At 51.8% G+C, this 15,147-nt stretch overlaps 1 protein-coding gene across 3 annotated transcripts in view; it reads left to right on the top strand.

The window, feature by feature from the left end:
- The window catches only part of LOC137356956 (rho guanine nucleotide exchange factor 2-like), a 257,769-nt gene that overhangs the window by 69,004 nt on the left and 173,618 nt on the right, over positions 1-15,147 (top strand). For 2 of the 3 annotated variants that reach the window (XM_068022843.1, XM_068022844.1), the window contains exon 9: positions 721-886. In XM_068022843.1, coding sequence (XP_067878944.1) covers positions 721-886 — 166 coding nt within the window. The remainder of the gene's footprint in view (positions 1-720; positions 887-15,147) is intronic. The other variant, XM_068022845.1, reaches the window with a different exon arrangement.

Below are 15,147 nucleotides of genomic sequence, written 5' to 3'. Positions count from 1 at the left end.
GTAGAATGAGAGGCGATCTCATTCAAACATGGAAGATTCTGAAGGGGCTGGATCGGGTAGACACTGAGAGATTGTTTCCGCTGGTCGGGGAATCTACAACACGGGGGGGGCACAGTCTCGGGATAAGGGGCTGATTATTTCGGACTGAGATGAGGAGAAATTCCTTCACTCAGAGGGTTGTGAATCTTTGAAATTCTCGACCCCAGACGGTTGTGGATGCTCCATCATTGAATATATTTAAGGCTGGGATGAACATTTTTTTTAGTCTGTCAGGAAATCGAGGGATATGGGTTGTAGGCGGGAAAGTATTGAATGACAGGGCAGGCTCGATGGGCCGAATGGTCTACTCCTGCTCCTATTTCTTATGCTCTTAGAACTGAAGGCAGTTACACCAGAGGGGGAGGTCTGAGCAGAGATTCATATACTCGTGATCCACTCCAACTCATTCTTTGAGAGGCGTGCTGGGAGGGGTTGAGTTGGAGAGGGAATGATGAGGGTTGGGTTGAGGATGGAGAAAGGGGGTGGAGTGTGCAAGACAGTGTGGACTGTGGAGTAACTGCCTTCAGTACAGGGAGGCCAGGCTTGCAAGGGACACCAATGCTGAGGTCCCAACCTGGGACGCATCCAAGGCAACGGCGATGCCAGCCGGCTCCCGTCTTGTCCTGCACCTCGGCGACACATCCAGGTTCCACTGTCTTGACGCCATCGTGTTTTCCTTAGCAGAACAGGGAGAAGGAGAAGCTGAAAGAGAGAGAGAAAGAAGCGAAGGAGAGAGAGACCCGGATCACAAACGGCCACCTCTTCAACTCCATCACTGTGTCGGGCAACACCTTGTGCTACGCCTGCAACAAGAGTATCATCGCCAAGGAGGCCTTCATCTGCCCCAGTGAGTACATCGTCCCACTCTGGGGTCCGGGGGGAAAGTGGGGACGGGGAGGGGGTGCGTGAGTGGGGTGGGGAGGGGGGGGGGGCCTCGGAAATCTGAGGTTCCATGCCTGAGGGGAGCATTTGTTGTTACGCCATGTGTTCGGAAGCAACGGTTTACGCTGACCCCACCAAAGCCGAAAATGTAGGCCGCTTTCCACAGGCCGGCCTGCAGGCCGAGTCCCCCAGCAGGCGGTAGGCTGAGGGAGGGCAGAAGGCCCATTGACATCTTCAGCTGGTTTAACGGGAAGATTATTCAGGAGCTCCTCCAGACACTGCTGCCAGCAGCTGCGGCCTACATGTCGGAAAGAGAGGACAAGGCCAGCTGCTGTCATGTGATGGTAGATTATGTCACGGCAAGATGGTTGCGTCATCTGATGATGGGATGGGTCGTGTCATGTGACAATCACTGGGCCTCTGCATTCCTTGCGATAGAGTAACAGACCCGTCCCCACCAGTACTGTACCCCAGTGTTATACAGTGACAGACCTGTCCCCACCAGTACTGTACCCCAGTGTTATACACTGACAGACCTGCCCCCACCAGTACTGTACCCCAGTGTTATACACTGACAGACCTGTCCCCACCAGTACTGTACCCCAGTGTTATACATTGACAGACCTGTCCCCACCAGTACTGTACCCCAGTGTTATACAGTGACAGACCTGTCCCCACCAGTACTGTACCCCAGTGTTATAGACTGACAGACCTGTCCCCACCAGTACTGTACCCCAGTGTTATACAGTGACAGACCTGACCCGACCAGTACTGTACCCCAGTGTTAAACACTGACAGACCTGACCCGACCAGTACTGTACCCCAGTGTTATACACTGACAGACCTATCCCCACCAGTACTGTACCCCAGTGTTATACACTGACAGACCTGTCCCCACCAGTACTGTACCCCAGTGTTATACACTGACAGACCTGCCCCAACCAGTACTGTACCCCAGTGTTATAGACTGACAGACCTGTACCCACCAGCACTGAACCCCAGTGTTATACAATGACAGACCTGACCCGACCACTACTGTACCCCAGTGTTATACACTGACAGACCTGTACCCACCAGTACTGTACCCCAGTGTTATACACTGACAGACCTGTACCCACCAGTACTGTACCCCAGTGTTATACAATGACAGACCTGTACCCACCAGTACTGTACCCCAGTGTTATACACTGACAGACCTGTCCCCACCAGTACTGTACCCCAGTGTTATAGACTGACCGTCCTGTCCCCACCATACTGTACCCCAGTGTTATGCAGAGACAGACCTTTCCACACCAGTACTGTACCCCAGTGTTATACACTGACACACCTGTCCCCACCAGTAATGTACCCCAGTGTTATACACTGACCGAACTGTCCCCACCATACTGTACCCCAGTGTTATGCAGTGACACACCTGTCCCCACCAGTAATGTGCCCCAGTGTTATACAGTGACACACCTGTGCCCCACCAGTACTGTACCCCAGTGTTATACAGTGACAGACGCGTCCCCACCAGTACTGTACCCCAGTGTGATACACTGACAGACCTGTCCCCACCAGTACTGTCCCCCAGTTTTATACATTGACAGACCTGTCCCCACCAGTACTGTACCACAGTGTTATACACTGACAGACCTGTCCCCACCAGTACTGTACCCCAATGTTATACACTGACAGACCTGTCCCCACCTGTACTGTACCCCAGTGTCATACACTGACAGACCTGTCCCCACCAGTACTGTACCCCAGTGTTATGCACTGACAGACCTGTCCCCACCACTACTGAACCCCAGTGTTATATTCTGACAGATCTGTCCCCCACCAGTACTGTACCCCAGTGTAATACAGTGACAGACCTGTCCCCACCAGTACTGTTCCCCAGTGTTATACAGTGACAGAACTGTCCCCACCAGTACTGTACCCCAGTGTTATACAGTGACAGACCTGTCCCCACCAGTACTGTACCACAGTGTTATACGCTGACAGACCTGTCCCCCACCAGTACTGTACCCCAGTGTTATACACTGACAGACCTGTCCCCACCAGTACTGTACCACAGTGTTATACAGTGACAGACCTCTCCCCACCAGTACTGTACCCCAGTGTTATACACTGACCGACATGTCCCCACCATACTGTACCCCAGTGTTATGCAGTGACACACCTGTCCCCACCAGTACTGGACCCCAGTGTTATACACTGGACAGACCTGACCCCACCAGTACTGTATCACAGTGTTCTACGCTGACAGACCTGTACCCACCAGTACTGTACCCCAGTGTTATGTTCCGACAGACCTGTTCCCCACCAGTACTGTACCCCAGTGTTATACAATGACAGACCTGTCCCCACCAGTACTGTACCCCAGTGTTATACAGTGACACACCTGTCCCCACCAGTAATGTACCCCAGTGTTATTCACTGACCGACCTGTCCCCACCATACTGTACCACAGTGTTATGCAGAGACAGACCTTTCCACAACAGTACTGTACCCCAGTGTTATGCAGAGACAGACCTTTCCACACCAGTACTGTACCCCAGTGTTATACAGTGACACACCTGTCCCCACCAGTACTGTACCCCAGTGTTATACACTGACCGAACTGTCCCCACCATACTGTCCCCCAGTGTTATGCAGTGACACACCTGTCCCCACCAGTAATGTGCCCCAGTGTTATACAGTGACACACCTGTGCCCCACCAATACTGTACCCCAGTGTTATACACTGACAGACCTTTCCCTACCAGTACTGTACCCCAGTGTTATACAGTGACAGTCCTATCCCCACCAGTACTCTACCCCAGTGTTATACACTGACAGACCTGTCCCCACCATTACTGTACCCCAGTGTCATACACTGACAGACCTGTCCCTACCAGTACTGTACCCCAGTGTTATACAGTGACAGACGCGTCCCCACCAGTACTGTACCCCAGTGTGATACACTGACAGACCTGTCCCAACCAGTACTGTACCCCAGTTTTATACAGTGACAGACCTGTCCCCACCAGTACTGAACCCCAGTGTTATATTCTGACAGATCTGTCCCCCACCAGTACTGTACCCCAGTGTAATACAGTGACAGACCTGTCCCCACCAGTACTGTTCCCCAGTGTTATTCACTGACAGACCTGTCCCCACCAGTACTGTACCCCAGTGTTATACAGTGACAGACCTGTCCCCACCAGTACTGTACCCCAGTGTTATACACTGACAGACCTGTCCCCACCAGTACTGTACCCCAGTGTTATACACTAACAGACCTGTCCCCACCAGTACTGTACCCCAGTGTTATACACTGACCGACATGTCCCCACCATACTGCACCCCAGTGTTATGCAGTGACACACCTGTCCCCACCAGTACTGTACCCCAGTGTTATACACTGACAGACCTGTCCCCACCAGTACTGTACCCCAGTGTTATACACTAACAGACCTGTCCCCACCAGTACTGTACCCCAGTGTTATACACTAACAGACCTGTCCCCACCATACTGTACCCCAGTGTTATACAGTGACACACCTGTGCCCCACCAGTTCTGTACCCCTGTGTTATACACTGACAGACCTGTCCCCTCCAGTACTCTACCCCAGTGTTATACAGTGACAGACCTGTCCCCACCAGTACTGTACCCCAGTGTTAGACACAGACAGACCTGTCCCTACCACTACTGTACCCCAGTGTTATACAGTGACAGACGCGTCCCCACCAGTACTGTACCCCAGTGTTATACACTGACAGACCTGTCCCCACCAGTACTGTACCCCAGTGTTATACACTGACAGACCTGTCCCTACCAGTACTGTACCCCAGTGTTATACACTGACAGACCTGTCCCCACCAGTACTGTACCCCAGTGTTATACACTGACAGACCTGTCCCCACCAGTACTGTACCCCAGTGTTATACACTGACAGACCTGTCCCCACCAGTACTGTACCCCAGTGTTATACAGTGACAGACATGTCCTCACCAGTACTGTACCCCAGTGTTATACACTGACAGACCTGTCCCCATCAGTACTGTACCCCAATGTTATACACTGACAGACGCGTCCCCACCAGTACTGTACCCCAGTGTTATACACTGACAGACCTGTCCCCACCAGTACTGTACCCCAGTGTTATAGACTGACAGACCTGTCCCCACCAGTACTGTACCCCAATGTTATACACTGACAAACCTTTCCCCACCCGTACTGTACCGCATTGTTATGGACTGTACAGACCTGTCCCCACCAGTACGGCACCCCAGTGTTATATTCTGACAGACCTGTCCCCCACCAGTACTGTACCCCAGTGTAATACAGTGACAGACCTGACCCCACCAGTACTGTACCCCAGTGTAATACATTGACAGACCTGTCCCCACCAGTACTGTATCACAGTGTTCTACGCTGACAGACCTGTCCCCACCAGTACTGTACCCCAGTGTTATACAATGACAGACCTGTCCCCACCAGTACTGTACCCCAGTGTTATACACTGACAGACCTGTCCCCACCAGTACTGTACCCCAGTGTTATGCTGAGACAGACCTTTCCACACCAGTACTGTACCCCAGTGTTATACACTGAAACACCTGTCCCCACCAGTACTGTACCCCAGTGTTATACACTGACCGAACTGTCCCCACCATACTGTACCCCAGTGTTATGCAGTGACACACCTGTCCCCACCAGTAATGTGCCCCAGTGTTATACAGTGACACACCTGTGCCCCACCAGTACTGTACCCCAGTGTTATACACTGACAGACCTTTCCCTACCAGTACTGTACCCCAGTGTTATACAGTGACAGTCCTGTCCCCACCAGTACTCTACCCCAGTGTTATACACTGACAGACCTGTCCCCACCAGTACTGTACCCCAGTGTTATACAGTGACAGACCTGTCCCCACCAGTACTGTACCCCAGTGTTATACACTGACAGACCTGTCCCCACCAGTACTGTACCCCAGTGTTATACACTAACAGACCTGTCCCCACCAGTACTGTACCCCAGTGTTATACACTGACCGACATGTCCCCACCATACTGCACCCCAGTGTTATGCAGTGACACACCTGTCCCCACCAGTAATGTACCCCAGTGTTATACAGTGACACACCTGTGCCCCACCAGTTCTGTACCCCTGTGTTATACACTGACAGACCTGTCCCCTCCAGTACTCTACCCCAGTGTTATACAGTGACAGACCTGTCCCCACCAGTACTGTACCCCAGTGTTAGACACAGACAGACCTGTCCCTACCACTACTGTACCCCAGTGTTATACAGTGACAGACGCGTCCCCACCAGTACTGTACCCCAGTGTTATACAGTGACAGACCTGTCCCCACCAGTACTGTACCCCAGTGTTATACACTGACAGACCTGTCCCTACCAGTACTGTACCCCAGTGTTATACACTGACAGACCTGTCCCCACCAGTACTGTACCCCAGTGTTATACACTGACAGACCTGTCCCCACCAGTACTGTACCCCAGTGTTATACACTGACAGACCTGTCCCCACCAGTACTGTACCCCAGTGTTATACAGTGACATACATGTCCTCACCAGTACTGTACCCCAGTGTTATACACTGACAGACCTGTCCCCATCAGTACTGTACCCCAATGTTATACACTGACAGACGCGTCCCCACCAGTACTGTACCCCAGTGTTATACACTGACAGACCTGTCCCCACCAGTACTGTACCCCAGTGTTATAGACTGACAGACCTGTCCCCACCAGTACTGTACCCCAATGTTATACACTGACAGACGCGTCCCCACCAGTACTGTACCCCAGTGTTATACACTGACAGACCTGTCCCCACCAGTACTGTACCCCAGTGTTATAGACTGACAAACCTTTCCCCACCCGTACTGTACCGCATTGTTATGGACTGTACAGACCTGTCCCCACCAGTACGGCACCCCAGTGTTATATTCTGACAGACCTGTCCCCCACCAGTACTGTACCCCAGTGTAATACAGTGACAGACCTGACCCCACCAGTACTGTACCCCAGTGTAATACATTGACAGACCTGTCCCCACCAGTACTGTATCACAGTGTTCTACGCTGACAGACCTGTCCCCACCAGTACTGTACCCCAGTGTTATACAATGACAGACCTGTCCCCACCAGTACTGTACCCCAGTGTTATACACTGACAGACCTGTCCCCACCAGTACTGTACCCCAGTGTTATGCTGAGACAGACCTTTCCACACCAGTACTGTACCCCAGTGTTATACACTGAAACACCTGTCCCCACCAGTACTGTACCCCAGTGTTATACACTGACCGAACTGTCCCCACCATACTGTACCCCAGTGTTATGCAGTGACACACCTGTCCCCACCAGTAATGTGCCCCAGTGTTATACAGTGACACACCTGTGCCCCACCAGTACTGTACCCCAGTGTTATACACTGACAGACCTTTCCCTACCAGTACTGTACCCCAGTGTTATACAGTGACAGTCCTGTCCCCACCAGTACTCTACCCCAGTGTTATACACTGACAGACCTGTCCCCACCAGTACTGTACCCCAGTGTAATACACTGACAGACCTGTCCCTATCCGTACTGTACCCCAGTGTTATAAACTGACAGACCTGTTCCCACCTGTACTGTACCCCAATGTTATAAACTGACAGACCTGTTCCCACCTGTACTGTACCCCAGTGTTATACACTGACAGACCTGTCCCCACCAGTACTGTACCCCAGTGTTATACACTGACAGACCTGTCCCCACCAGTACTGTACCCCAGTGTTATACACTGACAGACCTGTCCCCACCAGTACTGTACCCCAGTGTTATACACTGACAGACCTGTTCCCACCTGTACTGTACCCCAGTGTCATACACTGACAGACCTGTCCCCACCAGTACTGTACCCCAATGTTATAAACTGACAGACCTGTTCCCACCTGTACTGTACCCCAGTGTTAGACACTGACAGACCTGTCCCCACCAGTACTGTACCCCAGTGTTATACACTGACAGACCTGTCCCCACCACTACTGTTCCCCAGTGTTATATTCTGACAGATCTGTCCCCCACCAGTACTGTACCCCAGTGTAATACAGTGACAGACCTGTCCCCACCAGTACTGTTCTCCAGTGTTATTCACTGACAGACCTGTCCCCACCAGTACTGTACCCCAGTGTTATACAGTGACAGACCTGTCCCCACCAGTACTGTATCCCAGTGTTATACAGTGACAGACCTGTCCCCACCAGCACTGTACCCCAGTGTTATACACTGACAGACCTGTCCCCACCAGTACTGTACCACAGTGTTATACAGAGACAGACCTCTCCCCACCAGTACTGTACCCCAGTGTTATGCAGTGACAGACCTGTCCCCTCCAGTACTCTACCCCAGAGTTATACAGTGACAGACCTGTCCCCACCAGTACTGTACCCCAGTGTTATACACTGACAGACCTGTCCCCTCCAGTACTCTACCCCAGTGTTATACAGTGACAGACCTGTCCCCACCAGTACTGTACCCCAGTGTTAGACACAGACAGACCTGTCCCTACCAGTACTGTACCCCAGTGTTATACACTGACAGACCTGTCCCCACCAGTACTGTACCCCAGTGTTATACACTGACAGACCTGTCCCCACCATTACTGTACCCCAGTGTCATACACTTACAGACCTGTCCCTACCAGTACTGTACCAAAGTGTTATACAGTGACAGACCTCTCCCCACCAGTACTGTACCCCAGTGTTATACACTGACAGACCTGTCCCCATCAGTACTGTACCCCAATGTTATACACTGACAGACGCGTCCCCACCAGTACTGTACCCCAGTGTTATACACTGACAGACCTGTCCCCACCAGTACTGTACCCCAATGTTATACACTGACAAACCTTTCCCCACCCGTACTGTACCGCATTGTTATGGACTGTACAGACCTGTCCCCACCAGTACGGCACCCCAGTGTTATATTCTGACAGACCTGTCCCCCACCAGTACTGTACCCCAGTGTAATACAGTGACAGACCTGACCCCACCAGTACTGTATCACAGTGTTCTACGCTGACAGACCAGTCCCCACCAGTACTGTTCCCCAGTGTTATACAGTGACAGAACTGTCCCCACCAGTACTGTACCCCAGTGTTATACACTGACAGACCTGTCCCCACCAGTACTGCACCACAGTGTTATACACTGACAGACCTGTCCCCACCAGTACTGTACCAAAGTGTTATACAGTGACAGACCTCTCCCCACCAGTACTGTACCCCAGTGTTATACACTGACCGACATGTCCCCACCAGTACTGTACCCCAGTGTTATACACTGACAGACCTGTCCCCACCAGTACTGTACCCCAGTGTTATATACTGACAGACCTGTCCCCACCAGTAATGTACCCCAGTGTTATACAGTGACACACCTGTGCCCTACCAGTTCTGTACCCCAGTGTTATACAGTGACAGACCTGTCCCCACCAGTACAGTACCCCAGTGTTATATTCTGACAGTCCTGTCCCCCACCAGTACTGTACCCCAGTGTAATACAGTGACAGACCTGTCCCCACCAGTACTGTACCCCAGTGTTATACACTGACAGACCTGTCCCCACCAGTACTGTACCCCAGTGTTATACAGTGACACACCTGTCCCCACCAGTAATGTACCCCAGTGTTATACAGTGACAGACCTGTCCCCACCAGTACTGTACCCCAGTGTTATACACTGACAGACCTGTCCCCACCAGTACTGTACCCCAGTGTTATACAGTGACACACCTGTCCCCACCAGTAATGTACCCCAGTGTTATACAGTGACACACCTGTCCCCACCAGTAATGTACCCCAGTGTTATACACTGACCGACCTGTCCCCACCATACCGTACCCCAGTGTTATGCAGAGACAGACCTGTCCACACCAGTACTGTACCCCAGTGTTATACACTGACAGACCTGTCCCCACCAGTACTGTACCCCATTGTAATGGACTGCACAGACCTGTCCCCACCAGTACGGCACCCCAGTGTTATATTCTGACAGACCTGTCCCCCACCAGTACTGTACCCCAGTGTAATACAGTGACAGACCTGTCCCCACCAGTACTGTACCCCAGTGTTATACAGTGACAGACCTGTCCACACCAGTACGGCACCCCAGTGTTATACACTGACCGACCTGTCCCCACCAGTACTGTACCCCAGTGTTATACACTGACAGACCTGTCCCCACCAGTACTGTACCACAGTGTTATACACTGACAGACCTGTCCCCACCTGTACTCTACCCCAGTGTTATACACTGACAGACCTGTCCCCACCAGTACTGTACCCAGTGTTATACAGCGACAGACCGGTCCCCACCAGTACAGTACTCCAGTGTTATACAGTGACAGACCTGTCCGCACCAGTACTGTACCCCAGTGTTATACACTGACAGAACTGTCCCCACCAGTACTCTACCCCAGTGTTATACACTGACAGACCTGTCCGCACCAGTACTGTACCCCAGTGTTATACACTGACAGACCTGTCCCCACCAGTACTGTACCATAGTGTTATATACTGACAGACCTGTCCCCACCAGTACTGTACGCCAGTGTTATACACTGACAGACCTGTCCCCACCAGTACTGTACCCCAGTGTTATACACTGACAGACCTGTCCCCACCAGTACTGTACCACAGTGTTATACAGAGACAGACCTGTCCCCGCCAGTACTGTACCCCAGTGTTATACAGTGACAGACCTGTGCCCACCAGTACTGTACCCCTGTGTTATACACTGACAGACCTGTCCCCTCCAGTACTCTACCCCAGTGTTATACAGTGACAGACCTGTCCCCACCAGTTTTGTACCCCTGTGTTATACACTGACAGACCTGTCCCCTCCAGTACTCTACCCCAGTGTTATACAGTGACAGACCTGTCCCCACCAGTACTGTACCCCAGTGTTAGACACAGACAGACCTGTCCCTACCACTACTGTACCCCAGTGTTATACACTGACAGACCTGTCCCTACCAGTACTGTACCCCAGTGTTATACACTGACAGACCTGTCCCCACCAGTACTGTACCCCAGTGTTATACACTGACAGACCTGTCCCCACCATTACTGTACCCCAGTGTCATACACTGACAGACCTGTCCCTACCAGTACTGTACCCCAGTGTTATACAGTGACAGACCTGTCCTCACCAGTACTGTACCCCAGTGTTATACACTGACAGACCTGTCCCCATCAGTACTGTACCCCAATGTTATACACTGACAGACGCGTCCCCACCAGTACTGTACCCCAGTGTTATACAAAGACAGACCTGTCCCCACCAGTACTGTACCCCAATGTTCTACACTGACAAACCTTTCCCCACCCGTACTGTACCGCATTGTTATGGACTGTACAGACCTGTCCCCACCAGTACGGCACCCCAGTGTTATATTCTGACAGACCTGTCCCCCACCAATACTGTACCCCAGTGTAATACAGTGACAGACCTGACCCCACCAGTACTGTATCACAGTGTTCTACGCTGACAGACCTGTCCCCACCAGTACTGTACCCCAGTGTTATATTCCGACAGACCTGTTCCCCACCAGTACTGTACCCCAGTGTTATACAATGACAGACCTGTCCCCACCAGTACTGTACCCCAGTGTTATACACTGACAGACCTGTCCCCACCAGTAATGTACCCCAGTGTTATTCACTGACCGACCTGTCCCCACCATACTGTACCCCAGTGTTATGCTGAGACAGACCTTTCCACACCAGTACTGTACCCCAGTGTTATACACTGACCGAACTGTCCCCACCATACTGTACCCCAGTGTTATGCAGTGACACACCTGTCCCCACCAGTAATGTGCCCCAGTGTTATACAGTGACACACCTGTGCCCCACCAGTACTGTACCCCAGTGTTATACACTGACAGACCTTTCCCTACCAGTACTGTACCCCAGTGTTATACAGTGACAGTCCTGTCCCCACCAGTACTCTACCCCAGTGTTATACACTGACAGACCTGTCCCCACCAGTACTGTACCCCAGTGTAATACACTGACAGACCTGTCCCTATCCGTACTGTACCCCAGTGTTATAAACTGACAGACCTGTTCCCACCTGTACTGTACCCCAGTGTTATACACTGACAGACCTGTCCCCACCAGTACTGTACCCCAATGTTATAAACTGACAGACCTGTTCCCACCTGTACTGTACCCCAGTGTTATACACTGACAGACCTGTCCCCACCAGTACTGTACCCCAGTGTTATACACTGACAGACCTGTCCCCACCAGTACTGTACCCCAGTGTTATACACTGACAGACCTGTCCCCACCAGTACTGTACCCCAGTGTTATACACTGACAGACCTGTTCCCACCTGTACTGTACCCCAGTGTTATACACTGACTGACCTGTCCCCACCAGTACTGTACCCCAATGTTATAAACTGACAGACCTGTTCCCACCTGTACTGTACCCCAGTGTTAGACACTGACAGACCTGTCCCCACCAGTACTGTACCCCAGTGTTATACACTGACAGACCTGTCCCCACCACTACTGAACCCCAGTGTTATATTCTGACAGACCTGTCCCCCACCAGTACTGTACCCCAGTGTAATACAGTGACAGACCTGTCCCCACCAGTACTGTTCCCCAGTGTTATACAGTGACAGAACTGTCCCCACCAGTACTGTACCCCAGTGTTATACACTGACAGACCTGTCCCCACCAGTACTGCACCACAGTGTTATACACTGACAGACCTGTCCCCACCAGTACTGTACCACAGTGTTATACAGTGACAGACCTCTCCCCACCAGTACTGTACCCCAGTGTTATACACTGACCGACATGTCCCCACCAGTACTGTACCCCAGTGTTATACACTGACAGACCTGTCCCCACCAGTACTGTACCCCAGTGTTATATACTGACAGACCTGTCCCCACCAGTAATGTACCCCAGTGTTATACAGTGACACACCTGTGCCCTACCAGTTCTGTACCCCAGTGTTATACAGTGACAGACCTGTCCCCACCAGTACAGTACCCCAGTGTTATATTCTGACAGACCTGTCCCCCACCAGTACTGTACCCCAGTGTAATACAGTGACAGACCTGTCCCCACCAGTACTGTACCCCAGTGTTATACACTGACAGACCTGTCCCCACCAGTACTGTACCCCAGTGTTATACAGTGACACACCTGTCCCCACCAGTAATGTACCCCAGTGTTATACACTGACCGACCTGTCCCCACCATACCGTACCCCAGTGTTATGCAGAGACAGACCTGTCCACACCAGTACTGTACCCCAGTGTTATACACTGACAGACCTGTCCCCACCAGTACTGTACCCCATTGTTATGGACTGCACAGACCTTTCCCCACCAGTACGGCACCCCAGTGTTATATTCTGACAGACCTGTCCCCCACCAGTACTGTACCCCAGTGTAATACAGTGACAGACCTGTCCCCACCAGTACTGTACCCCAGTGTTATACAGTGACACACCTGTCCCCACTAGTAATGTACCCCAGTGTTATACACTGACCGACCTGTCCCCACCAGTACTGTACCCCAGTGTTATACACTGACAGACCTGTCCCCACCAGTACTGTACCACAGTGTTATACACTGACAGACCTGTCCCCACCAGTACTCTATCCCAGTGTTATACACTGACAGACCTGTCCCCACCAGTACTGTACCCCAGTGTTATACAGCGACAGACCGGTCCCCACCAGTACAGTACTCCAGTGTTATACACTGACAGACCTGTCCCTACCAGTACTGTACCCCAGTGTTATACAGTGACAGACGCGTCCCCACCAGTACTGTACCCCCGTGTTATACACAGACAGACCTGCTCCCACCAGTACTGTACCCCAGTGTTATACACTGACAGACCTGTCCCCACCAGTACAGTACTCCAGTGTTATACAGTGACAGACCTGTCCGCACCAGTACTGTACCACAGTGTTATACACTGACAGACCTGTCCCCACCAGTACTGATCCCCAGTGTTATACAGTGACAGACGCGTCCCCACCAGTACTGTACCCCAGTGTTATACACTGACAGACCTGTCCCCACCAGTACTGTACCCCAGTGTTATACACTGACAGACCTGTCCCCACCCGTACTGTACCGCATTGTTATGGACTGTACAGACCTGTCCCCACCAGTACTGCACCCCAGTGTTATATTCTGACAGACCTGTCCCCCACCAGTACTGTACCCCAGTGTAATACAGTGACAGACCTGACCCCACCAGTACTGTATCACAGTGCTCTACGCTGACAGACCTGTCCCCACCAGTACTGTACCCCAGTGTTATATTCCGACAGACCTGTTCCCCACCAGTACTGTACCCCAGTGTTATACACTGACAGACCTGTCCCCACCAGTACTGTATCACAGTGTTATACAGTGACACACCTGTCCCCACCAGTAATGTACCCCAGTGTTATTCACTGACCGACCTGTCCCCACCATACTGTACCCCAGTGTTATACAGTGACACACCTGTCCCCACCAGTAATGTACCCCAGTGTTATTCACTGACCGACCTGTCCCAACCAGTACTGTACCCCAGTGTTATACAGTGACACACCTGTCCCCACCAGTAATGTACCCCAGTGTTATTCACTGACCGACCTGTCCCCACCATACTGTACCCCAGTGTTATGCAGAGACAGACCTATCCACACCAGTACTGTACCCCAGTGTTATACACTGACACACCTGTCCCCACCAGTAATGTACCCCAGTGTTATACAGTGACACACCTGTCCCCACCAGTAATGTACCCCAGTGTTATACACTGACCGAACTGTCCCCACCATACTGTACCCCAGTGTTATGCAGAGACAGACCTTTCCACACCAGTACTGTACCCCAGTGTTATGCAGTGACACACCTGTCCCCACCAGTAATGTGCCCCAGTGTTATACAGTGACACACCTGTGCCCCACCAGTACTGTACCCCAGTGTTATACAGTGACACACCTGTCCCCACCAGTAATGTACCCCAGTGTTATACACTGACCGAACTGTCCCCACCATACTGTACCCCAGTGTTATGCAGTGACACACCTGTCCCCACCAGTAATGTGCCCCAGTGTTATACAGTGACACACCTGTGCCCCACCAGTACTGTACCCCAGTGTTATACACTGACAGACCTTTCCCTACCAGTACTGTACCCCAGTGTTATA

This window comes from Heterodontus francisci, chromosome 46, assembly GCF_036365525.1.
Source record: "Heterodontus francisci isolate sHetFra1 chromosome 46, sHetFra1.hap1, whole genome shotgun sequence".
Classification (NCBI taxonomy): domain Eukaryota; kingdom Metazoa; phylum Chordata; class Chondrichthyes; order Heterodontiformes; family Heterodontidae; genus Heterodontus; species Heterodontus francisci.
This window is presented reverse-complemented; position numbering and strand designations above follow the sequence as displayed.